We start from the raw sequence: 27,897 nt of genomic DNA on the forward strand, positions 1-27,897 counted from the left end.
GTAGGAGTTAAGGGCAAAGGAAAAGACATGAAAAGTCACAGCAGGAAACAGTCAACATACTTCTGAGTAAAACATTAAACTGTTCTCACGACTTACGAGGAATCATGTAAGTTTTCTGTGTCTAGACCGATTCTTGGATGTACTTCTGTTTTATACTTGGTCTGGGCTGTCTTTTACAAGTGAATAGTTGGTAATTATGAAGTGTTGAAGATATAGGATTTCCTCTTCTCAGTGTGAAGTACCAAGTGAAATGTTTTCAGAGATGTGCATGCATTTGTGTTTCCACTAAGATTGTGACAGGTGCCTAACTGTAAACTCCCCACTTCTGCTTTTTTCTAGAGCTGTGGTTTTAATCCTAATCTTTTATCATACTTTCATTCTTTTTTCCCCCCCATTTCTCTGGCACTTTTTTCTGCTTCTTCATTATGCTCATTCAGGCATCTCAGGCAATATGCAAGGACAACTTCTCACAGGGGTCTGAAAGTTCTTTTAAATGCCATGTGTTTACTTGGGCTTCAAAACAAGCTTGTTTGAACCCAAATAAAGCATTGGTTTTTACAATCACTAGCTTTAGAAAAGTTTACCCCTGTCAACCAATGTAATTATGAGTCTGTTAAATTCAGATAATCTTTTATGTCTGCCTTAGGGTACGGGTGTCTTAAATACTATTCTAGAATGAAAATGCTTCTTGTTTTGTGAGTGAAAACTCCTACTGTAGTGTTTCCTTGACCTTATTAGTCTAACATCATTGTATTCCTATAAAGATCAAATGCTTTTGCTTTATTTTTTGTCAAGTACACCTGTGGTACTCCAGGAATAAAAAAAAAATGCAGTGAAAGGCATTGCTATATATTCATGTGTAACTAAGCACCTTGCAAGCATTGACTTTTATGTTTAAGACATTATGTTTAAAACCTGAAAACTCTCTCTTTTGCTCCTACACTCAGATACATCAGCCCTATGGGCAGCACTAGAACATAACTTTGTGGCATGTGAAGCCAAACTTAATAGTTACTACGAATCTCAGAGAGAGTACCAGAATACAATTGCTAAATTTGTCAGGATTTGCATTATTTTCATTGCATTATGAGTTTAATGGAAGCCACAAGCATATCAGGTTCACAATTCCAGACAAGTCTAGTTTAACTGGAACTCCACCTCTGAACCATGAAGCAAGATACTGTAATTACAAAAAGTGTTGCAAAATTTTTTCAAATATTTATTGGGTGAACACATGCTGTGAGCCTCATGCTCCCACTACACAGCTCCAAAAGCAGCCATGTTCTGGGTTTATTCTGGCCAAAGATCTCATCTTCCATTTGCATCACACCACAGGAAGATGAAATGGTGTCATCACTTACATAATCCTGAAAGCCAGTGATAAGTGAGCTTGGTAACTATTCTGGTATGACTTTTCTTTAATGAAGAAAAAGAAAGTTGCCTTTAATGACATGGAACTTGGAGAAAATGGAGAAGCTCATTAAATCTAGGAGTCTCATTCTTCCTTCCCTAGTGAGGTCAACTTTTCCATCAAAATACTTTAATTCTTTTGTGGACATTTAAAACACATTTCAAAACTTTAAAACACATTTCAAATAGCGGCCAAAATCCAACAGAGTTTTTGTAATAACTCAATCCCATCATACTGTAGGGTAAATAATCACTTGACTTCAGGACTTCTAGGGCAAAATTTAGTTTTGTACCATGTCCTCTCAAACGTCTTGACCAGACTTTATTGCTGATGATAAGTCATATAGATGTTAGGTGTTTATAGTTTATTCCTATGGATTTAGAGTTTCACAAACTGGGGAAAGAGAATGCATCCCATAAGGTTTATTTAGAATAGGACAGTAGTTTTAACACAGATGAGAAGATACAGATGGCAGTTCTATAGGAAGCTATATGAAGATTAATAAAACTTAAGATGGTGATATATTCTAACAGCAAAAGACTTCTTAATTCTTAGCTTATAGTTACAATTTTACGTTTCGTGCCACCCCTCAAAAATTCTAAAATTGAGATTTTGCTTATGTAATTTTTTCGCCAGAACCTGGCAGCTGTGTTCACGGCTGGGTCGATTTAACTCATGATTCCTTCTAAAATTAACAAACGTAGTTACTCAGGAATCTCAGCAAACGAAATGCTTCTTTTGGTGCTTTTTGTAGACAGCATTGCTTTTCAGAAGTCCTTATTCTGCTACAAAACAACACACATTTCACAGAGGTGAGTACAGTACTAATTCGGACATCCCCGAACGCCTCGTAGTGAACCATGTGTTTGTCCAAGCTGCTGAGTGGGTTAGCTCCTCTTTTTCCCCTCCAGCTTGTGCTATGACAACCTTTTGCTTTTATTTTTCTTGCTGGCGTGACTGCTCAGGGCACAAATGCTCCTTTGCCAGGAGGATCCCCCCCGATCCTCCTGGCCGTTCAGCGCGGCGGGGCCGTGAGGAGCACGGAGAGCTCGTTCCGGCCGTGCGGGCTGCGCGCCCCCGCCGCGGGGACGCGGCTCCGTGAGGCGGGACGGGCGGCGGCGCCGCGCCTCCCGGGCACGCGGGACTCGGCTCTCGGTGAGAGGGACGCAGCCCCCGCCGAGCCGGGCAGCGCCGGGGGCGATGTTTCCCCTGTGGAAGGCCGTTCTCTCGGAGAGTCTCCTGGGTAGGTGGCGGCTGTGCCGCTCGACGGGGCCGGGGGCGAGGGGCCGCGGTTAAGGGCACCGGGGGGCTCAGCCGGGACCGGCCGTAGCAGGTTTCACGGGGCTCACCGTACGTGCAGGCTCTTGGATCAGCCTAGAATTTGTTGCTGCTCCCGGCCAAATGTTGGCGCAGGTGTTGCAGAGCCGGTGCTGTGCTGCTCAAGGCAGGGTGCCGAGGGTGGTCGCCAGAGCCGGCACCCGCGGTATCGTCTGCTCGGTGCATCTCCTGGAAACTCAGCGCAGTGCCGCTGTGCCTGGGTAAGGTGTCTCCAGGAGAGAACAGCACACCGATTTACTAGAATAATGCTTTTAGCCACCAGTCTGCCTTTGAGGAGCCCTGAGACTGTGAGTGGACTGCTTATTTAGCCAGCCCTCTGAACACCAATCCTTTCCAAAGTTGAGCACTTCACTGAGGTTCAAAGGAGGAACTGCTGTGTGAGTGGGGGAAGAGCTGTTTTATTCTCATCATTCTATTTCCTCGGAAAATGCGTTTGTTTAACTTGAAATAACAAACATTTCTTCACAGAAGGTGGCTGTTGTTGCTTGAACTGCTTTAAAATACATTTGATAGTCTATATGCGAAAGTACAAAATGGTACTTTTTAAGTAATCTCCAGGAAATCTTGTTGAAAATACATGATGGGGTTTTCTTTTTTTGGTTGGCTCTTGTTTTAGGCTACATTTCTTGGTCTCTTTACCATGCACTGCCACCGATGATCTACTACTTCCCACTTCAGACACTGGCACTCACAGGCCTGGAAGCTTTTGCTGTTGCCTTCCTTTCCCCGATATTCTTGACATTTGGCCCCTTTTGGAGGCTGGCTAACAATAAGTATGTGTTAGCCTTTCTGAGATTGACTATGGTTGGTAAGTACACACTGTGGTGAGTTACAGATTCCATTTTGGTATCAGTGTATAAGAATAAACATTCCAAATTGCCTTAAAATTCAGAGGATTACAAAAAGATACAGGAAAAAGAAGTTCTTGCTCTCCCCATACTCATGTTTTGTTGGTTTCTTTTTTTTTCTCTTAAGCTTTTAGCTATGGTCAGAGAAATACTGTTTGCAGCCATTGTATTATATTAATACAGAACAAAATCTTTACATTTATTGCTAGGAGCTTTTAATTTAGTGTGAGTGATGCTCAGCTGGAGAGGTGTTTTCAGTATCACTCAAATATTAGCAGAGCAGGTGTTTTTTTGTATTGTGACAACAGGTAGGGATGAGCCATTATAGAACAGCTTGGGGCTATTATAAAAACAGTCTTCTATGACTGAAACATTATTTTTTAATTTCTGAGGCAGTTTTTTCTTCCAAGAATGTATTTTTAAAATTAAATCTATCTATCTACATGCCTGTAGGGGGGTTATAGGCTCATCCTAAATATGAAATAACCCTCATATGGTTAGTTGCACAGGATGAAAATTTGATCTTAAACTCAGGAAACAGATGCCCCATTGCCTATTCCACAGGCTCCTCCTTAAACCAAGACCTGCTGGGATTCCCACTTTAATCTTTAGCTAACTGGTGTAAATCTTAGCTCTTGTTGATTTTTAGAAATTTTTTTAGGGAAGGTTTGGCAGGTACAGCCACATTCAGAAGCAAGGTATTGCTAAAGAGTTTGCCACACCGGATGAACTCAGAGGAGACAAGGGTCTCCATCGTGTGTAGAGGTGAAAATGCTGCTGCTGAGTGATGTGTTTCAGAAGCAGCAGATCCTAGCTTCTTATTTGTCAATATAAGATAGACAGATAATCACTTTCCTTATAGTTTTCCTCTTTTACTGTTAGAAGACAGAGTAAGAGCATCTTATTTACTTTCCCTGTGTAGTTTTTCTAAAAAGAATTCTTGTTCTTTATCTCTAGAAAAATACTAGAGCTAAACACAGTTTTTTGGTGTCATTGATTTTCATGAAGAATAGTGTTACCATGTTCTTTCCTTTTCCTACTCTTCCCATTATATCCATTGTAATACTTTTCTTGCTGTTTTGTAATAAGCTTCTCAGTGAGCAGAATCTTCAGCTTCTTGCAGCAGTGCATAGTGCGGTGCTTTCTGCAAGATCTCCTAGTCTAGAAACTAGGAGTGAGTGTAAGCATTTAAAATTGCACCTTACCTTCCTTCAGATGTGACAGTAACACAAAATTTACCACGTTTATTTAAGATTAGTCCTTCAGATCACCTTGCTGTGTTTAGTTCACTTTACCAAAAGATCTCTTTTGGAAGAGATGAAAAAAGTGTGTAATTTTTATTCTGCTAAATAAAGAGCAATGACAGGCCTATGTTGGTCTTTTATGTTAGTTCTGTCCCATCATACTGTGCTGCTGATTCTCCAGTTTCTCAGTTCTTCCTGCTTTTTTCCTCCTTCATGCTGAGACAATTTTATTAATTCTCTTTTTGATCTTTTTTCCTTCTCAAAAAGGCCATGGTCTTCCTCTGGGTCTTGTTGAACTGTCAGGCAGAACAAACTTCTTAGCAGTCTTCAATTTCACAATAAAAATAAAAAAAAAAATCTTCATGCTTAGCTATGACCAGATATTTATGGGGATGATTTTTTTTTTTCTCTTCTGTTTCTTTCTGTTTCTTTCTGTTGCCTTTTCAGGAAGCTTTATTTTCCCTGCAATTTCTAATTTCTGTATCCTTTTGTACTACTTGATTTTGTGTTCCATTCAAAAACAAACAAGAACAAAGTACCCTGTGGAAGTGTCTATTTGCATCTGTGTCTTCAGACAACCTACGTTAAATTTGGGTATTTGGATAGATATATTTAAGTCTTGGGTGTACTTGCACAGCAACATAAGGTGTGTCTGCTCTAACTTGGCAAACCCATGCTACCTTTAATCAGGATAGCGCACATGATGAAATATTTGAAGAGGCAGGTTTATGGATTGCCAGCACAATTTCATGACAGCAATCTGTGTGTACTGTACATGAAACCTCTGTTGAAGTCCATGCAAGTACACCTTTACTGCACATTGATCTTGTTTATCATCTTGGCTCTAAGCTTTGCATCTTTTACTCTGAGCAGAATGAGCAGATAAACAGTTGGAGGATTCCTAGCATGTGTTGCCAGAATCTGCAGCTCCATTTCTGACATTACTTGCTTAACATCTCTTCAAGTTTGACTCATACTCACTTAGCAAATGGCTGGTATCAAAACAATGTTGCTGCTTCTCCTGTTGTTTGTCATTGGTCCTGGGCCAGAAATTCTGGGCCAGAATTTTCCACATTGACTGAAGTTACGAGAATATATGTGGTCCATAGTCTCTTGCATTGGAAACCTGGTAGCAGAGTTTAAAACTATTGGTAATGCGGGGTCACTGTGCCCTGGGTAATGGCAAAGATGTGTGCACGTGCTCTCTTTCAGTGGCTGGGACAGTGGTAGTTTTCAGTAATGAAATGGTGTAGGCTGGTAGTGACCACTTCTGAGACCAGATACTGAGGCAGAGAAAGCCTTGTTCACGCCTACTGAGGCAGTTGATTACTAATCCCTGTGCTGTGTGTGGTGACTGCTCCTGTCTAATAAAGAAAGTGGCTTTGGCCATAGTGTACTTATTTTATAAGTGCGCTGTGGCAAAAACCATATCCTTTTTAGAAAGGAGCAGTCACAGTCCATAAAACTGTATGGCTTTTGATTTAGATATCTAAGTTCATAGTTGAGGAATATCTGTATGCTTAGACATTTTATCCTTATATCTTCTCTATGGCTCAATCACCCTAAGTACTTAAATGAAGGCAATCACTTGGATTGTTGGATAATTGCTTCATATAAATTTTTTCCTTGAAAATCATAACTGCTATGAAGTCACGTATACCCAGTTTCTGTGTATATCTACAATTCTTTGGTTTGTTTAAAAATGTGTAGTGTCATGTGTTTTCAGATAAGTGGTATAGCCATTCAAATTACAGACAGTGTTGAACTAATGCACAGGAAATCCTTATTACCCAGTCTGTCTTGATCATTAAAGTAGCCTCTGTGTGTGTGTATTTGTTTGTAGGAAGCTTAGCATCATACCATGCACCAAATGCTTCAATTAGACTACTCATCTTGGCTGCTGGTGTTTCTTCTTCATTGCTGGTTCAAACAGTAACATGGTGGTCAGGAAACAGTTTACAAAGGTATTTTCTTATACTGATAGAATTTAACTGATGTTTCTTTATATGAAAAGCTGTTTTCTTTTTTTTTTTTTTTTAACCCCCAAATGCCTCACTATTTCAAAAACTGATTCTTACAGGTTCATCAGGATATGGGGCTTCATGCTAGGCAAGATAATGCTCCTTGTTCTTCGTATTTGGTACACATCACTTAATCCAGTCTGGAGCTCACGAGTTGCCAATACTGTCATACTGACAGTTGGTTTTGTAGTAGCAGTGGAGCAAATTCATTCAGGTAAGCATACTACAGCAAAGATGGTGGTTATGAAAAGAACCTAAAGTATACCTAGCTATGTGTCACTGGGTTTTGATTCTTTGACTTTTTTTCCCCCAACACGGTTTGGTTTTAGACCTGCTGTATGAGCATTGCAGACTTTAGATATCGTGGGGTACTTCCCTCTGCCCATAATATGGCAGAACTGGTATCGCAATTCATACAAGCTGCAGTAAGTTGATGCTGGAACTGCCTCTTTTTCCTTACTGCAGTGTCAACAATACGACAGTAACACAAACAAAGGCATAAGATAGGCCAATAAAACTAGAATGGATTATTGTCTTTCCAGCATGAAACATGTGTGGTGTTTTTGTTATGTTAATTCAGTTTGCACTTTGAGTTTCTTTGCCAGTGTGTTTCTTTTAACAGAGAAGGGGAGACAAGACAAAATTGGAGAACAGCTGATATGTGAAAACAAACAGAAAGAATTGGAGGAATGGACGAGTTGTCCCAATTAAACTTTGCTCAAGTTCTTGGTGTGTTTGCACAGAGTACTCAGCAGTGGGGACTGGCACAGGCTAAACTGTGGAGGTAGTATTGCAAAGGAAGACAGCAAGGTTGGGTTGGTTAGTTAAGGCAGCTCATGTTAAATCCTCAGAATCTTCTTCCTTCTCAGTATAACCTTAATGAATTAATTGAAAGATAAAACCTTATCTATGTGTAAGTAGGTATAAATTAGCATCATGCATATTATTTGTAAGCTTGCATTACATGATCTAAATTAAGCCTGAGCTTTCATCAGAATTTAGAAAGGGAATCTAAAGGAGATTAGGAAGGAAATCTGTCTTGTTTGTGGGTGACAAAATTATATGTCTGTGCAATTAAAGGTACTGCTTTCTCCTTAGATGAGAGTGGTTCTAAAGCATGTGGAAAAAAGGAGAAGGAAGGGAGTTTATTTCTGGCTTATTTGGAAGTGTCAGGTTTTGCTCTTATCAGAGTTTAGAATTTCAGAGAACAGAAGCCTCTGAACAAATTCTAATAACTTTTCTGCTGATTTTCAAAGCCAGTTTAAATATTTAAATTCCAGTAATGTGGAAAATAATCAGACGCGCAGGTTGGCATTTTTGACCACTTATGGTGACTATATTTTCTTGACAGACCCAGGTTGTTAGTAAAGATTTTAAATTTTTGGGGGGTTATCAGTTTCTGATAAGACAATCCTAATTAGATGAATTAGCTTTTGTGCATGTAATTTATTCTAGTAAATTTGTGATTTTGGCTGTTTCTTTTTCTCAGTAATATGAGATTGCTAATAGGATTTGACATTTTGCTTAGCTGCATTTCTATTCTTATTCCAGGTAGAGACAAGAGGAAACAAGAAACAAACAAAACTAGTAATGTGGTTAGAGAGACTGCTTCCCATCCTCATTGGTTTTTATCAGGGATTGCTTTTGGCAGCCTCATGTTCCTCACTCTGTGGATATTTGGGGAGGTATCATTAATTTCTAGATGGGCAGTAAGTGGACATCCACATACAGGTCCAGATCCTAATCCATATGGGTAAGTGCATTACTATTACTATTACTATTGTTATTGTTATTATTAATGTTATTATTATTAATGTTATTATTATTATTATTATTAATACTACTACTATTACTACTATTACTACTACTACTACTACTACTACTACTACTACTACTACTACTACTACTACAAAATTGTAATCAAAATCCAGTGCTGTAGTGGGTGACAAATTAAAACTCAACCTGATGGTGGTATAAGAATTTAGACAGAAAAAAGTGGGCACAAGGTACTTCACACAGAGGATTCATTCTTCCTTTGAGATATCTCTGAGCATTTTGTGCAGACCTTAAAATTTTCTGATTATTCTGAATTATTTTTATTTCAGGACTAAAATCTTGGTTTGCCACATTTCAAAACAATGTTTAGATTTAGGACTGAGGTTCAAGGACTTATGAATACAGTGCATCTATAATATGCAGTAAATTAGTCTAGTAGTTGGCTTCAGAGAGGAGATGATCAGAGATGCATGCACAAAATATAAAGTAAACTGTGTGCAATATTAAAAGATATACTTCAGCAGAATTTTTGATTAATAAGAATTTGGTCTTAATGCTGTGTGCAGTTCATTCAGGTTCCAAAACCTAGAAAGAGACCAGATTAGTTATTTGGAGTCAACAACATGTGATGGCAGGTGACAGAGTTTATAATCTGGAATTGGTATACAAAAGAGCTCCCCAAGACTAAGACCAGTGTTAGATACTGTAGGAGTCCTTATTTAACATGAAGAAAATAATTCTGTTTGGGGTGGACTCTTCCTTCTCATTTTCTGAGTTTTTTTGCCTTTTGTACCAAGATTTCAGTGGACTGCTGTTTCTCTTGAACACAACTCAGTTATACATTACAGTAAATTGCTATTATTTTCAACTGGATGTTTTTTTACATCAAATAAAGGGAAGAAAATGTAGCTGAGTGTGAGCAAAATTTAGCTTTGTTTAAAGAATTATATTACCAAGGACCCTCGTCTGTATATCTAGAAGTTTCTTTTTCAATGTCTGGTGTTTTTAAAATCTTATTAGTGCATGTTTTCTTTTTCCTTATTGTTGTTTCAGAGGTACAGTTCTGTTGGGCCTTGCTCATGGACTGATGCTTTCATTTTGGAGCTGGTCTTCTGTCATCAGTTTTGCCTTGTTTCTCATAGGTAGGTGCAAATACTGAGCAGAATTTTTGTCTGTTACCTTATTGCCTTTACTCAAGTACTCTGACCTGACTCCACATCTCAGAAGAGTGTGGCTAATCAAAGCCTCCTTTTCTCTTGCCACTGACAGTACTACACATATGTCTGACCAGTTGACTAAGGGTTACAGGCCAAATCTCCAGACCATTGCAGAGCAGTGTTATTGTCTTCAGAAGCCCTGTTAAGGTTCTGTTCCCTTGAGAGCATCTCAGTTCTGACCATCTGCATTGTTTAACAGTTGGACTTGATGATCTTAGAGGTCTTTTCCAACCTTAGTGATTCTATGATAAGGCCACATCTAAGGTTATAGGGTTGAGATGTTTCAAATGCTCTCAAAATTCCACAGGAGGCAAAATAGCTTGTAATTTAACAGGCAGTCTACCTGGGGACAAACTTGCCTCTTGTCTCTTTATTTGACAAGTTCTGCAGGCAGTAAAATAGTATGAACAGGCAGGTTTTAGTGTTAAGAAATGTGTGTGCAGATTGTAATGTAAGCATGAACATTTGATTTTTGATGTTCACACATTGCTTATTTAAAACAAGCACAGAAAGGTGATTCAAGCATTGTATTCTAAAATGCTCAGAACCTTGATGTATAAGAGTTAAATATTAAAAATGTTTCTATACATTTGCTTTCATGGTGTGACAGTAAATATTTGTACTTACGATAATGTTTTAAAATAAAGTTGTCCTCTTATAGAGCGGTTCTGTGGTTGTTAATGTTCTGTTTAGGGTCAAATCACCATATCAAAGATAGCATGGTAAGTCAAGGATCTTGCAGTTAGTAAAAGATTAATAGTTGCTTTCTTGCCTGTCCTATTGTTATCTATAGGGAAATATCAGGAAAATATAGGTTTTCTCTTCATATTAATCTATTTGATTCTTTCTGTGTTATGGTAAAAGATTCATAATTGACAGACCTATTACTCTCTTAAGAGCTGCATAATTCCTCTGTTGTGCTCATGAACTCTGTAAGAAAAACTGTTCAATTTTGGCTCTTGATGATGCTTCTCTGCCCTCTTTTTGCTGTACTGTTTTCAGCTGAATAGGCAATGTATAAAAGAATGAGATACTGGGAAAAATAAAAGACTACCTTTGGCTACTGTGAATAGCTGTCCTCCTAGAGATGTAGTTTTCATATCTGGAAAGTGAAATATTTCCCAGACTCTATTTTTTTGCTAGTCAGAATATGAAAATGAATGTGGTGGATAATATATCTGACTGAGACTTACTATATTCTATTCTATCCCTTCACAGGTTTGGCATCTTCAGCTGGTCTCCTTTATTTACATACCTGGAGTGCTGCTGTTGCAGGCAACATTCTTGGTATCTTTACTATGTGTGTGTGGCCTCAACTAGCTGGACGCTTTGTTAGCTGTCTGCATCCTGGGAAAGCCATGAGTACAGCCATGTTTGCCTATGTTCTTGAATTATTCTTCTGTGTATGGTGTACAGCTTACAAATTTGTGCCTGGAGGAGTTTACATTAGAGAAAGCTCCCATCTTCTTCTAGGTACATCTGTGATAATCAACAAATACAAATATGCATGCTTAAGCCTCAGGCAGACATGTGAAATGTATCTAGTGTATGAAGAGTCTTTTCAAATGCTCAGTTACTGTTTACTTACTGTGGTAAGAGTTTCAGTGCAAAAATTAATGAGACATGCAAAAAATAATCTACTTGTTTCTTCTTGAATTCAGTTAAGGGAAAATGACAAAGTAGAAAAATGTCTGATGACTAAAGTACGCAGTGGAGGAAGAGATGTGTTAATCAGTCACCCTAAAAGTATGGCTGCAATCCAGGGTGTGAATGCACAAATATGCTGGCTACCTAAGGCAGCAGTGCCTCAGGTAACAGGGTAGCTACTGGGACTGTATTGTAATTCAGTGCATTATTTAGCCCTGCTCTGCAGAGCAAAGTGCAGCATCCTGCTGATCTAGCTAGTCTGCATTGGAGACCTGAGCTTCTTTCCCGTGTGGCTCCACCTTATGTTTTTTGAACACACCAGTATGTTTGGGGGAATTCAGATGAGCCTGTAGTGTCAGAAGCACATGAACAGGACAGGCAGAAAATAAATTGTCAGGTATTTGCAAATAAGGAAGAACTGAGTTGAGCAAATACAAAGGCTTTAGCAGAATGATCACTTGATGAGGGTGGAGAGGGTGGAAAGGAAACCAACCCTTCCTGGTTCTGTCTCCAGAAGTATTTTTGTGATAGGCACTAACATGTTTCAATGGCATATTTCACTAACTATATTTAAACAATGCCAAGCATTGTCTTGGGCTAATTGTGTGGGACATTTTTTAAATGTGATGCATTAGCCTATATTTTATTTGGAAAGAATTAATGAATGCTGTGCTTAACCTGTTGCTCCAAAGGTTTCAGATTTCATAAATGCCAGTAACCACTTTGTATCACTCCAGTTTCTAACTCTCCATGTGTGCTTCTTATATTCCAGCATTCACATGAGGGATTTGATTTCATTAAGTTTTGAGGAGAATTTCGTTCCATTACTGCATTATTTTCTTTGTTCTGAAAGCATTCTGAGTAGTCTCTAGAAGCAGTTATCTTAATTAGTTAAATTAATTTTTTTTAAGTTACATGAAGAAAGCAATAGAGGAGTGTCAAATGCTTTCTTGAGTAATGCTTTCACAAAAGAAATACTTTTATTCAAAATTCCTCTCTGGTACTTCTGTTGAAATTCACACTTGTGATTAATTTGCCTGGCATGATCATTGGGTAGTAACAGAGAGGTGGCCCTAATTTTCTCTTTGGTAAAGAAAACTGTAAATGTAACACATCTCAGCTGATGGCATTACATGAGTTTAAATTCCATCTGAGAATCCAGTTTCTATCTTTTTTTGATGCCACCCCATAGCTCATCAGAGATTATACCATGAGATTTTGTATTTGTTGTTGTGCTTTTACCCTTAGAGCTTCACTTTCTGGCAAACTGCTGGTTTTCTTCTGGTTTCTTCCAGGTGCAAGTGCTATTTCTTGCTTTCTTCTGTCCAATATCCTGCCTTTCTCTTGCTGCAGTTTGGGTAGGGAACTACCAGGAAAACCAGGAAAAGTGACAATGAAAGTAAGATCATTATATTCAGAACTTCTCTGCTGCTTCGCTGTGATGTGATACAATGCTGAGGGGTTAGATTCCTGATCTTCATCAACTTTAATGGATATGAATCAGTCACCCTTTGAGAAAGGTTTTGTGCATGCCCCTTCATTGTGCTAGGCCCAGTGTCTGTGTTTGCAAACTTTCACTACAACTAATGTAACAAGTAAGGGAAATAAAAAAATACTGAGTAATAGTTAAGTATTACTCTGAAGTAAAATATGGCTTCTATAATTAATTAACTATGCCACAAAGATGTTAAGGGAATATATCTTCTCCAGCAGAGCTCTTATCTAGTTCATTATCCTCCCATGCTTTCTTTGAAAGTAATTGGATTCTTTATCTCATTAGGGATTGGAAAAGACCTTGTACTGTTAGTTTGAGCTACTTATTGCAAAGATACCGTCCCTACACATTGCAACAGTTAACAGACTGAAGTTGCTTGCTAGCTTTTAAAATGTATCTGTAGGTATGTTTAATTTTTTATTCTTAAAAAGTAGAACTAATTCTTTTGGCTCTGGAGCTCCAGAATAAAAGTTGCTGCCATGTTAAATTGACCTTCCAACCTGCTGCTGTTTTATAACAAAGTGTTGAGCAATTGCTTTTGTAGTTCCTATTTGAAAAATGTGTTCCTTGTATCTTGTGACAGAGCAGTTCATTGTCAAAGATAATAAATATGTGAAATCATCAATGTACTATTTTTCATCAAGCTGTTATTTTAAGGTTCAATAATATGTAGGTGTAACTCAATCGTACTTGTCCAGGTTAATTTCAGTAAACTTTGAAAACAGTGGGCCCAGCTGAAGAGTTGTAGCCATCAGTAGGACCTGGAAGAATTTTAGCATAATTTTTCTTCTATGTATTAGCCTTTTTGAAATAATATCCTGGAGCTGTACTGCAAATCAGTCTTTACTTGAGATACTTGTCAGTAAATGTCATAGCTCCTGCATTGCCTCAGTACGTATGGGATTTATCTGCATTTTGCTTTGAATCATCTTTGTTGTTGGAACCATAAGGTTGTTGTGCTGCAACGCAACAGCTGGGAGTTTATAAAATACATGTTTATGAGCAATGTTTAATATGTTAAAAGTCTATGAAAAAATGAATTACTTATATTTTTACAGGTTTTATAATGCTATGTATTGGAGTAGGCTTTCTAACAGGACCCAAGAAAGACCTTAGCTCTGTCTTTGAAGTGAAAAGCAATCAAAAACCATTCTTCAAAAGGAGTAAAAAGTATATTAAACTATGTAAGTATAATTTTAGTTGCTTTTCTCATGACTCTAAGAATACTGTCTGAGGAAAAAAAGACAAAACGCTGTAGAATATTTTCTGAGATGTTTTAGAAATTATTTTTTTGGTACTAGTTTGAGACAGACTGGTAGTTGGTATTTCCCTAGTTCCAGGTTAATGATGACATGTACTATTGGAGGAGCTGACTCACTGTGATTATGACTGACAGAGGCTACTCCTAATGGAATGTGTTAAACAGAGACAAGAAACTGGGCAAAAACCAAAATGTGAAAATGAATCCAGCATCATTTGTGGTTTCATTTTAGTGGCTGAGGAGGAGGCCTCTCTGGATCTTGGCATTACATTGTGTGTACAAAAGATATGAATGATTTCCCAGCCATTCGGTATGGCAGTCTTGAAGCGGTGCAGTGTGACAGCACAGATTTTCAGATTGTGTGTATGGGGTCTGCTTTTTTCCATAGGTTTTTAAGAGAAATGAAAATCAAATGTTTGAAGTTTTATCACTTTTTGGCTTTTAAACCAGACAAATATTTTCAACCATTTCTCTACAATCATTTGAATTCCTGATTTGTTTTCACTGTCAGCTTACTGTTTCTAAAGAAGAATGTCTATCTATAGTGTGAAGTTTGGTAGAGGAATAAAATGCTAGGCATGAGGGCATGGTAACCCTACAGAGATCAGGATGCTGAAGATTCCAATTCCTGCATCCTTTCTTCTGTAACTTTGGAGCAAATCGCTTGCCATTTGTGTACATTTTGCTGTATTTGGGAAAAGGAGACAGTAGTGCTTCACAGTTTTTCAGGGCTGTTTCTGGAATCTTTATGGAGGTCTTTATCCTGTATACTCAGGTGCCAAAAGAATGTGGCCTGTGAGAGTTTGTGTGTCAGAGACAACATGAGCACCATTTCAAGTGGTTTGAATATTACTGCTAAGAAACATTTCACAAAAGTAAATTCATATTTAAAAATACTACCAGTCACGAAGTACAGCCTTTGCTCAGCTAATATTGCAATGTTGCAGCAGTACCTCTTGTACTTCCTCATCATGCCCAGACTTGTACTGTTTCTCAGCTTCCATTCTAAGAACCTTTGTGTCTTGCAGAGTAAGAAATTGCTTGACATGTGCTAATATAAGCAGCATGTCTTTCTTTCTGACATTACATTACAATACATTAAATGTATTGTTTGTATTAAATTTTACCCAAAACAATTCCAGAAAACTTGCCTTAAAATAGTTCCATGTATTTTTAAATACATGAAAGAACAAACTGGAGTTACTAAAATCGTTATAGATAGCATATGCCACTGTGTAAATGGAGTAACTGCAGAGGGCTTTGATCATCAAATTACATTGTGCTGAATGGTGAGAGCTTCTAGGTGCACACTGTGGTTGTTTGTAATGCTACAGGAGCAATTAGAAAGCTCTGAATATGCTTTCTATGAAGCTGCACTTGTCTTTCCAAGAGTATGTCAAACAAATGACCACTCTGTAAGTCTGGCAGGAGTCACATCTTTCTGACATCTAAAGGCTTGCAAAGTAAACTAAAATTTATTCCACACATTGTATTAATACAAGACAAAAATTGTGCGCTACAAATGCATACTTGCACACAGAGAGGAAAACACTGAAGGGTTTTCCCTTCATGCTCTAATTCATGTCCTATAATGAATTATTTGGTAGGAGTAATTTTTACGTAACTATTCCAAGGAGTTTTGGTACCTTTTATCTGCTCAGCATGTTGTGTTTTAGAGAGTGTACTTGTACACACGTGCATATTCTGCATGCATAGATACTGCCTTGATCTGGTCTTGTCATTTAAACTGACACATTTCTTATTCTGTGAATAGCACTCCTTAGAATAACAATGTCCTGTTTAACAGCAATAATAACATTATTTTTCTCGAATTAAAAACATTTTTTTGGTGTTTTTCTATTTCAAGTATTGTGGCTGTTTGTTGGTGTTGGTTTGCTTGGATTGGGTTTACGTTATAAAACTTACCAGAAGAAGCTGGGCCAAGGGGTGAGTAGGGTGCTTGGAGAATGGTAACTTTCAAATATACAGTAAAATGTGTGTGTGATAGCTTATGTATGTTAGTTGTTGCTAAAGAAATCTTTGTAACCAAGTATTCAGATAAACTAATGCAGAAATGAAAATGCAAAAATTTAATTTATAAATTCATGTCAAATTGAAATGTCTGGGTCTTTGAAGATTTATAGTGATCCTATGAAGGAAAAATATTTTGAAAATTTGAGAGATTCTTGTCTCATATGTTCAATTTGAACATTACTTTTATAAATCAGTTTCTTTCAACTCTATGCAAACTGGACAATGCTGTTAGCAGGCTGATCTCATGTAGGGGGAGTTTGAACAGATAACTTCCTGAGATTTCTTCCAGATTAAGGAATTCTGTGATTCTCTATTATATCATAATTCTGAATTGAAGCTGCCTGAAAAGTTGGTTGACATAGATTAGACTTAGACTAGGTATGGAAATTGGATAAAAATTTGAAGATTCCAGTTTTCTGTCTTGCAAGAAAATAGGTATTGCAAAGGTAATAAATAACAAGATGGTTAACACTCATGGAGTTCCATGTTAGATTCACAAATGCACACAGATTTATATGGTTGGCCTTTTTGCAATTAATTCAAGTTTGTAGTACCTTGTGTGGCAAAATGTGGTCAACTTACTAAGCTCCTCTTCATAAGATAAAAAAAATGCATTGTCTCTTTCCTCTTCATTTATTTACTGTAATTTGTACAACTTCATTTTAAGTATTATGACTTTTATTCCCTTGTTAATAGCAGATTTAGTTTTTTGTAATTCTTTACAGCTTTATTAGGAAAATACATTGGATAAACCATCTCTTCTTGTATTTCTCTTACGGCACCATGTGTCTGGTGTTGTTTACTGCAAAGCTATAATATGTAAAATTTGAATTTTATTTTACTTTTTTCCATTTATTTTTTGAGGTTCCAAAAAGAGATTTCTCTGCTATGATCTGGCCTTTTAGGTTTGGATATGACAATGAAGGATGGTCTAATTTGGAAGGATCAGCTAATCTGCTTAATCAGACAGGTAACTCTTTTTTTCCCTACTTCATTTATATTTTGGAGGATTCATCTGAAGAGACAAAAGTGAAAACACCTGCTTGGTAACTGAGGCCATTTTTGCATTAACACAAGAACCTGTGTTTAGTTGTTTTCTCCTCAATTTGTGAACTGTTCCAGTACAGTCACTTCAGTCAAAAATCCATTTGCAGAGGTGATAATTTGTTTATATGTTTTAAAGAGGCTTCTGGTCAGAGGAAACATTTTATTTCCTATGTGGATTTTTCTTCTCATGTTGCTGATGAGTTACTTGTCTGTAGAGAAATTCTTTGCATAAATGAAATAATATCCTTTTAGATAGAATACAATGGTATTTACAAAGGTAAATATACTTTTAGATCAAATGCAATGTTTTATAACTTCTCTGTGTCTTTTTTTTTGGTGTGAAGCATTATGTAATTCCTAAAGGGTGTGAAATTCAAATGCCATAAACAATGAATGCAGAGAAGAAACAGACAAGTCTGTTTCCATCACTGAACCAGAGCAATGTATAAAAGAAAAGTAGTGATTGCAGCTTGGTTGTCATGATTTCATTATTTTATTGTAAAGAAGAGTGTCTAAACTGTTGCTCATGGGCAGGATTTTGGTTGGAAAACTAGCTATAGGAGATAAAGAATTTGGACTCAAGATGAGTGCCATTGCAGAGGGCATTGAAAGGGATTGGCCAATAGTGCTTGTAGGTGTTACTTTTTTCCTGCGTTACCCATGAGATAGGGTAGATAGGGGACTGACAGTTTTAAGATCTAAAGCAGTTCAGGGAGTTAGGAAATGTCCATGCTGCAATTCCAGCATTTGTTGTTCTCCAGTCCACCATGGGATTTTCCTGAGCAGCTCAGGCTTTACAAACCCAAGCAATGAAAAGGCACTGAGAGGTGCTCCTGTGCAAGTCTTGATTTTGTGGCATATGTACACAGGAATTAGTGAAGAGTGAAGAGGGTGATTTTAATCCCGTTCCCTTTATTGTCCCATGACCAAAGGTCCAGAGAGCTGTGCTATGTTGGCTGTCTGGTGATACGAGAAAACAGCCAGCACATTTAATTAATCAAAATTTGGAGTATTCTTCTACATAAGTGATTCCATAGTTCATGTCTGGGTGGTTATTTAATCTTTGCAGATTTATTTATGAATTTTAAAGAATGCATTCATTTCTGCTACCTATAGTTCAAATTAATGAATATTAGGAAAAGTGATTACCTGGTTATGTCCATTGTCATTTCTTAAGGGTAATGAAATATCACTTCTGAAAAAGACAATTGGTAAGTCAAAAAGGCAGCAAAATCCAAAATATAAGTTAATAAATCATAATTTCTGATAGGTGGAAATGGTATTCTAAAGTTTTATGTTACATGTATATTATTATATAAAATACTACATTAACGTTATCAGTAAATGCATTCAGAGTTTGGTAAGAAATTCCTATAGGAAGAATTCCTGATTTTGACAGCCATAGAGAAAAGAGTGGCTATCTGCTTTAGGATAGGGGTTGTCTTTAAAGGTGTGGTGGTGTGCATTCCTTGCACACCTCTTTTTTTGTATAGCGAAGATGCAACATGTAATGGTTTTTGTGACTGGAATTTCTGTTTGCCCTGGAGGAATCTTACCTCAACCTTTCTTAATGGTTTCACTTACTGTTTCTGTGATCAGCATGTATGCTAATGATAGAGAAGGAAAATCCTGGGAATCCACTTAAGAAGTCTGAGCTCCTATTTTCCATGATGACAGTGCTTTACACTGCTGTGTAAGATATTTCAAAAGCAGAAAAATCTTCTGTGGTGCTGGATGGTCATAAGCCCTTATGAAAGGGCTGTGGATGAAGCGGTGACTCAATTTGCCTTCCTGTGTAGAAGAGCACTCTAAAAGGGGCACAATTGCAGCAAGAAGGGAGCATTTAGAGCACTTGCTGCTGCTGCAGCTGTACTGACTGGCTGCTCAAGCTGAGTCTGAATGGTTCAGCCATCCTGTCGGCAGCTTGCAGACTCCCACCTTCCTTCAGCATGGGCAGGTGTTTCTTAGATACCAGTTTCTCAAGGGAACTGTATCCTGGAGTTAAAATATAGGGGAACCCATTATGTTCCCCTGGCAAAACCACACATCTGCAGTAAACAGGGAGGGACCACAGTGCTATGGGAAAGTGAGGTGGCTGCAGATGGTCAGCAATTCACTGGAGCTGCGAACCCTCATGTTACCATGTCTTGAAGCTACTTACTTGAAGCTAGTTACCATGTCTTGAAGCTGTTGCAAGGTTGCTCTGGGCTGAATAATTATTTTGGCAACAGCATCTAGCTGTGTCTTGCACAGGACTCTTAGAAGCACAATAGGATTTGGTAGATGAAGGGAAGTGCAGATGTGCTATGTAGTGTTTGTTCATCAAGTTGAAAGCAGTAGGCTTACTATTGTGCTGTTAATTTGTGTGTGCATAGTATCTCTAATGTTTTAGAAGTGGCACAAGGTCTGCTGAGGCCAGCTGTATTCTGCAGTCGCACATATCTCTGGTTATGCACAAGGGATCAGCCATGGCAAGCAGAGTTCATGCAAAGTGCATCTTCATCAGAGTTTGAGTGGCCTGCAGTAGCCAAAAATTTGGGCATGACTTTGTTGCCAACATTTATTTACCTTGACTGACCCCTGAAGGGCTTGTGTCCATCCTTCTGTAATCAAAAGGGAAATAATGACATTAGGTAGCTATTTGTAAGTCCCATTTCTAGGTAACCGTTATAAATGTGAAAATATTTTCTTTTTTTCCCTCCCATCTTAGAAGCAGATTTTATCACTATTATAGAGAGTGATGCCTCTAAACCATTCATTGGAAACCATGATCCAACAATGTGGCTAGGAGAAAGACTGGGATTTTATACAGACTTTGGTCCAAGCACAAGAGATCACACTTGGGGGTGAGTCATCTTTACATCCACAGTGACAGTAAATAGATGTAAATATATTGCCCAATACAAACTGCACTAATACAGAAGGAAAGAGTAGTTGGAATAGTAATCACTGTAATCACTTGTTGAAGCTTGTCCTTTAGGAACAGGCTTTGATTCGTTAGCATTACTATGCAATGTGGATGGAGTTTTCTCAGTACTAAACATGACCAGATTTTGGTGCCTGCCCTCATAAGCTACTTCAGTTTTGGTGGTGCAGAGAATGGCATCCTGCCCTTTAATGTACAGATCTGTAAGTTTAGCATTCCAAGGGCTGTATCTGATGCCTTTTTCACATTATTTTGTTTTGGGCTATGAGAATTTTATATTTCAGACTTAAAAATACGATAGCAGTTGGAAAATGTAGTGCATCAGGAGGTATGAAAAATTTTGAATTTATTAAATCTAGTTTGGGCTGTATAATGGGAAATGGGAATAGAAAGGTGCATGTCTGTTTGACCAGGTATTTTGTATCTAATTTTACCTTAATGTTTGACCAGCTACCAGTTGCCTGTCTTTAAATATCTTTGTCCTGTGGAAAAATACTGGCATATAATATGTTTTTTTTTCTTTTTTTTAAGGGGGATATACACATCTGTATGGCAGATGGAACTTTGAACTAATGTTGCAATGGCTATTTAATTTTTGCCATATGTGAGGGACATTTAGTAACTTTCTTCTTCCAGACTCTGTCTATTTGAGTCAGAATAGGGCAGAGAAGTTACTCTCTGAGATTTTATTAATGAAATACCATGAAAAACCTGATGCAAAATGTCCAAACAGAAGCTGAAAAAATACAAATCTTCCATTTTAGAGGTGCATTTCTATCTACTTCCGCTTTTAATAAAACACCTTTTAATTTCTGGTAGTATAAAATTTTGTTTTGTCTGAAATACAGATCATGAAAAGCTCAGTGAAAGAACATATTTATGGAATGATATTCTTAGGGTAGGAATTAACTTGATAATATATTTTTAGACATGTAGTTAAGCAGTATTTTAGAGTGAAGCTTTCTATATTCAGAAAAATCCACTAGAGATAGTTTGTATTCTGCTTTTTAGTTTTTTTCAGTGACTGTTCATCTTCTGCTCACATTTATCTTCTTGGTTTACACCTTTGATGCTTGTGAATCACAAAATGTAACTCTTTGCCTCCCCTCATGTAGGATTATGGCACTATCCAGGTATCCAATTCTAAAATCGACCCATCACCTCCTTCCATCTCCAGAGGGAGAGATTGCACCTGCCATCGCCCTGACTGTCAACTTCACAGGGAAGCTGGTTGATTTTGTTGTCGCTCACTTCGGAAATGAAGAGTGCGTATTTTACTTATTTTTACATAGAGTCTAGAAAGTCATGTAATGGAATTTGCAAACTTCTGGGATTTCTTTTGTACCCTTTAAAATCTGCTGCTGGAATACTGGTTCTAGCAGGGCACCTTTGAAGAAATACTATGACAGTTTAAAATTGGTTAAACTACTGGTTTAAAATTTTGAAGCATTTTTTAAGGTAGGGCAAGTGTGTTGTGCAAAACTCAGTTGAACCTACTATCTGAATTACTAGAGATTTAAAGATACAGTTCTGCAAAGTCATAACAAATGATAGGGCCACAGATGCATCTCCATGCAGGATAGCATCCTTCTGACTTTTTGCATATGGAATAGATGCATTACATTACACAATGAGTGCAGATAGGTATAGTTAGACAGCATTAATGGAAAAATGTTTTTTTTTTTAAAAAAAGTGACAAATCTGAAACCTCCAAGAAAGGACAGTGTTGAAACAGCAGCATAAATACCCATTCGTGTACTTCTGAGAGTATGCAAGTGGAAATAGGAAGTCTGATCTCTGAATTCAGAAAAGCAGTATTATACCAATAAGGCAAATAAGTGATGGAAAAGAATAAGGCATATATTTCAGTTCTTGAAGGCAATGTTTTGATTACTCATGTGTAATGAATATTAATAAGAGAGAGTTTTGTGAATGCTCCATGTAGCTATAATTTCTGTTATATTTGGTGTGATATCTAATATGTTTGTGGCTAGGTAGTAAGATTTGGAATTTAAGAAAAAAATTGTTACAATTCATGGAGAGGCAAATTTATGGATAGGGTGCAGATATTATAACACAATGAAGCTGCTCAGAAAGCCATAAGAATTCTGTGTATCCCATTTCCTTCCCCTGAGTAGAAGCTGCATCAAACCTGCAAATTGTTTATAGATTTTCCATTTATTAAACAAATATGGTTGTCAGAAATCACTCCCCAGCTTTAACTCTAGAAAGGAATTTAATTCTGTGCCTCATACAGGTGATTAGACTTGCCTGTCTGAGAAACTGTTTGTCAAAGTAGAAGAAAATAACACTGTATTATCCCCTCTCAAAGGAATGAGATAAAGATGAAGGAGAAAATATGAGGAGACACATGGGAAATGAGCAAATTGGATTGTGTTTTAGAGAGGAATGAATTTGTAACTAAATACTGCACATAACTGCTCATTTTTAGTATTTTTTTCTTCTGCTGCTTAAGTTGACATAGACTACAGAATAGTGGATAACTAGGGTTGTTTTTTAAATATGATTTTTAAAATGTGGGACTGTAACTGTGCCTGTGCCTTTAAAAGATCCCATCTTCTGGAGAGGTGCATTCTGGAAAGAGCAGTTAGCTGAGCAGGCAACTTCACATATACCTAGGGCAGACTTCTTCTTAAGTGTTTGGGTTTTTTTTTGTCTCCTGTCTGTGTGCTCTTTCTCCCTAGTACAGTTGCTTCAGGCAGAAGTACCACTATTTAGAAAGCATAGCTGCTTTCTAAATTGTAAATAGCTGTCTTCTTTTGGGTTTACAGGTTCCAAAATCAGCTCTCTCTGTCAATGTTATTTAGTCCAGACTACCAAAATATAGAAGGCAGCATGATTTACACAACTGTTTAAAGTCACTAACATAAAGAATCATAGAAAGAGAACAGCTTTTGCATTATTTTATGACAAGGAATGGGATCCAATGAAGCATTTTACCAGGCTCCACTTATGCTATCGCTATGTTGTTATCATGTTGGAACTCTTTTCTAAATCTTGTTAAAGAGATGTGAAATACAGGCAATGTTAATGGGATGATGTAACTCATTTCATAAATTATGGCACCCAGGCTTGAAGACTTTATTTACTGTGATCTATCCATAAGAAACTTTTTTTTAGCATATAAGTTCTTTGTTACGCACTTGTGCTAGCACAGTTAAATTTTAAGTGCAAGCAGAGACAAGGTCTTATATAACCAAAACACTAACATTGACATTTCCTAGTGATGGTATCAGTATTAAAAACAAAACAGTAATAGAAAATGTTCTTCCTGTAATGGTTAGAAAGAAAATGTGAATTACATCTACCATGACCATGTGGCTTTTATCAAATGTAGTAGATAATTTTGAATCAATGAGATTTCTGTAAACTTTCATACTCTCTAATACTGAGCAACAAAAATTGTACCAGATTGATTTGTGGTTTATTATGTCATAGCACAAAGATTGTGAGCTAAAATGTATATGTCTTAAAGTCTTTCCCATTTCTTTCAGAGAGGACTTGGATAGGAAACTCCAAGCAATAGCTGTTTCAAACCTATTGAAGACTAGCTCTAAGCAGGTTGTATTTCTAGGGTACATCACTTCAGCTCCTGGATCCAGAGACTATAATGAATTAATAAAAAATGGAAATGTGCAGGTAATATAAAAATAGTGCATATTTAGAGAAAATATATATTGGAAGCACTCAGCTTAGTATTTCAAACTAGTAACTTAAATATAGGCAGAGAAGAAAACACAAGCCCATTTTCAAATACAGTCTTTAGCTACCACAGGATATCTTGCAGAGAAGGTGGAGTTACACCGTGAAAGAACAAGAGGCAATGGACAGCAGCTGCCTCAAGGGACCTAATGTAATTTAGAAGAAATAAAAAGTTGCAGGGTTGTCGAAGGTTAGAACAGGGGCCCGGTGAAGTTGTGAAACATTCATCCTTGGAGATATTCAAAAGTTAGCTCCATAAGGCCCTGAGCAACCTGCCTGAAGTGACTTTTACCAGGGTTAGGTGACCTCCAGGCATCCTCTAATTCTGTGATTCTTTTGTTTTAAAAATGAGCTCCTCATTAAGAGATATCAAAAAATTGTCTGATTTGTCCATGTCTAACTGTGAGGTTTTTCTTTCTGCCTTATTATAATGTTTTAGGCAAAATATTTTTCTGCAGTGAGTTTGCACACTGGTCCTGTTATTGATTTAAAGCTTACCCAGATGAACACTTACCTTGTTTGTCTGACTTTTTTTCCCTTTCGCTTCTAGGATATCGACAGTACAGATAGGGACAGATGGTGTAGCTATATTATGTATCGTGGAGTAATAAGGTATGTTCAAGTGAATCACTTATTTGTAGGTTTAAATATCTTGATGGTTATTAGTTTTATAATCATCTTTAAGTGGTTGTGGAAGAATCTTACATCCCTAAACTATTATTATGGGCAGTTGGATCTATCATAAAATTATATGAAACATTGTTCTTAGGATCACAAGAACTGGTATATCTCTGAATATATTTTGCTAAGACACTATTGCAGGTTTCATCATTCTGCATCAAAATTCTTCAGATCTACTCTGCTTTGGTAACATAAAACTACATTTTTCCAAAGCTCTAGCTTTGCAACTTCATTCTAAAATGTGAATGCTAAGACCTAATTTTTGTAACATAAAACTACATTTTTCCAAAGTTCTAGCTTTGCAACTTCATTCTAAAATGTGAATGCTAAGACCTAATTTTTATGTGACACAGAAGATAGAAATTTTGAACTATGATTTTGTGGAAGCAAAATGCTGATCTAATCCAGCCAATCTTTATGCTGGATTTAGTGGAAACTTGAACTGTGTAAGCTTGGGGCACAGGACCTATGCACTCCATATCTTTTAATACCAAATTGCTTGTAAATCATGTTTGTACTGGAATGGAATTCAGCTTATTCTGAATAAACTATGCAAATTCTGCAGTGTTCACGAGTCATAAACTTGATAGCTATCTTAACAGTATTGAGTAAAAAAAAGAAAAAAAGGCAACCAAAAAAACTCAACTAAAACTCTATTTGCAATTTGAATTTTTCTTATTATTCATTCAACTGATGCTTGACTTTCTTTCATGAATATTGAAACCTTTTCAGTGAAAATTTGGTGAGCTTATACCTGCATTCATATTCTAAAGCTGTATTTTTTAAAAAAGGCTTTTAGACATAGAACTTATTTTTACTGTGAAACACGGTTTTTCAGTTTTTATGCTTGTGATATGGTGTTATAATCCTGTTTATGGAGCACTTTCAGTTTTTTGAAGGCAAGATTCACAGAAATGGAACATTGAGTTGATAAGTTCAAGCACAACTCCTGGGGAAAAAAAAAAAAAAAGATACATTAAGAATGTGTTGAAATTTTCTTGAGTTATTTCTTCAAACTAACTCATCTCATATTTGATAGGCTGGGTTATGCCCGCATATCTCATGCTGGTTTAAGTGATTCAGAAGTCCAGATGGCCAAATTTAGAATCCCAGATCACGTGGATAACTATGTGGACAATGATAGGATTGTCACTGATCCCAGCCAAGTTCCTGAGGATGTCCATTTCAATCCCAGGTCAGTGTGTCTCAGAGGAAATTAAGGGGATGATGTACCTGGCATCTTGTAAAAGAGAAGTCTAGGAACAAAATTATTTCTAAAGTGAGAGGCACTGATCAGTACCCAAATGAGCAGAAGAGTAGGAGTCAAGAACTTCTGTAATTTGTAATTCCATTTTTCCAATTGATTTGGCATATACCCTGGGAAAAACAGAGTGTTTTATCACAGCATAAATTGCAAGTAATGCTCATTTCATCCAGGCAATTTCTGAGATTGTTTGATAGGGGTATTTGCCAAGTGGTGTGGTGACTCATTTGATAGCTGATGAAAGATCTCCCATGTTTCTCAGCACTTTTGAGATTGGGCTTTTAATATATTGTTACTCAGAATATCAAATACAATATATACATTAAATACTTTTTGCATAAGCATTTAAAACCATGCCATATAATTGGAGCAAAAATTAAAAAGAGTGCCTGAGGCAGTATGTTGCATGTGTCAAGAAGAAAAAAAAAAAAGGACCAGGTTTTATGTAAAATAGTTATTTATTTCTAAATTGCTGTCATTTTTCCACTGGTATTGCATAAGGAAGAGATAGAGAGAAAAAGATATTTATTCTAGTATTGATATCAGAGAAAAAGTCATGAAGTTTGTGATAGATGTTGCCACAGAGAGATAATTCCCAGTAATGTCATGTTTACTACTCCTAACATGCATAATGCAGAATTTTTTTTCTCATATACATCTAACAGTTGAGCTTACTCACTTCTTATGTACCACTCAGCCACTGGCTTCCTGTCTTAAGCAGGAGTTTGCCCAGACTTCTCCACATGATGGAACTTGCCTACAGTTAGTATTCACCTTCAGATTTTTCTCGATTGACTTCAGCACAGAATCTTGTCCTCATTTCTTTTGTCTGCCTATAATCAGAAAATGTTTACCCTATTGGAATAGATTTAGCTTTTTCTGATTAACTCTACTTCTTTAGAAATACAATGGCACTGCTCTTAAATATTACTTAGCACTGATATTTTGAATAAGTACTCCATTTTTTTTTTGCAAGTCTGTACCATAATAGTCAGTTGTCAAAACTCTCACATTTAAATTTGGAATGAAAAACTACAATTTTCACCACAATTTTCAAAAGCAAAGTGTACAATATTAATAACAGGGTTATTTTGACTATTTTGATACTATGGGTGTTTAAATTGTATCTCCATTGAAACTGGGACTAAAAATGTAGCTTAGAATTTAAGTAGATAAATGCAAAACTCAGCTTTCTGGAGTTCCAATAATAGACTGCCTATAGCATCAGCAGAATCAATGTAATTAATTGTCTCCACTATACTCAAAAACCTTTAGTAGGAGAGGGTACTTAGAACCTGATTTACATTTAATAGAGATGGGGCCTGTTTCTGAAATAAATTGCCTAGGACATTCAGAAGTAGGGTAGTAATTGTATGATTTAATTACTTGGGTTAAATAATGTTGTAATAGTATTGCTCTGTTGAATATTTTTCTTAGGTTTGGATCTTACAAAGATGGACATAATTATGTGCCTATTCATCACTTTCATATGAGCACTCCTAAATATTTTAAACGGACAAATTAGAGGAAGAAAATAAAATACTATTGAGACCAACAGGAAAGGTTTGCTGCTTGAAACTGAATTGGCAGTCCAAAGGACTACACTGTTTAAGGATGAGCAACTCCCATGCTGCACAACACTGTGAATGTCTATGTAGCTGCTGCCTTTCTTCTTCAATGAGCTGCCATCACTATGAGGGAGGGAAGATGCATGCATTTTCGTAAACTGGTATCTACCTTGGCCAGATACCTGCTTTGTATGCAACAAAGCAAGGGTGGGAACTTGCTGTGGCAACAACTTCTTCTGCTTTTGTGGAGGTATCAAGTATCAGAGTGCTATTGCAATAAAAATCTCGGCCTTATGTTTTTCAAAATAGGAATGGAACTGGTGTATTTTTAAATTGGGAGAGATGCAGTAAGTATGTGTTTAAAGTGTGAACATTTTCAACTCAAACAGTATTTAC

The 27,897-nt window shown here is 37.0% G+C and overlaps 1 protein-coding gene across 2 annotated transcripts; it reads left to right on the forward strand.

The window, feature by feature from the left end:
* Positions 1-27,503, forward strand: CWH43 (cell wall biogenesis 43 C-terminal homolog). 2 transcript variants are annotated; one of them, XM_088056568.1, is made up of 16 exons: positions 1-106; positions 3,366-3,557; positions 6,685-6,805; positions 6,922-7,076; positions 8,414-8,615; positions 9,692-9,780; positions 11,074-11,328; positions 14,056-14,181; positions 16,126-16,205; positions 17,157-17,262; positions 20,050-20,185; positions 21,381-21,530; positions 23,781-23,925; positions 24,539-24,600; positions 25,709-25,864; positions 27,371-27,503. In XM_088056568.1, exons 2-16 carry the CDS (start codon positions 3,404-3,406, stop codon positions 27,456-27,458), a joined length of 2,025 nt encoding a protein of 674 aa, XP_087912694.1. In that variant the 5' UTR covers positions 1-106; positions 3,366-3,403; the 3' UTR covers positions 27,459-27,503. The 2 variants fall into 2 exon arrangements, with proteins under 2 accessions (XP_087912694.1, XP_005517777.2); XM_005517720.2 differs by lacking the exon at positions 1-106 and adding an exon at positions 2,552-2,654.
* Positions 27,504-27,897: the final 394 nt, after the last annotated feature.

The sequence above is a fragment of the Pseudopodoces humilis genome, chromosome 6 (assembly GCF_049639895.1).
Source record: "Pseudopodoces humilis isolate 2021_Gansu_Grassland_sample_001 chromosome 6, ASM4963989v1, whole genome shotgun sequence".
NCBI lineage: Eukaryota > Metazoa > Chordata > Aves > Passeriformes > Paridae > Pseudopodoces > Pseudopodoces humilis.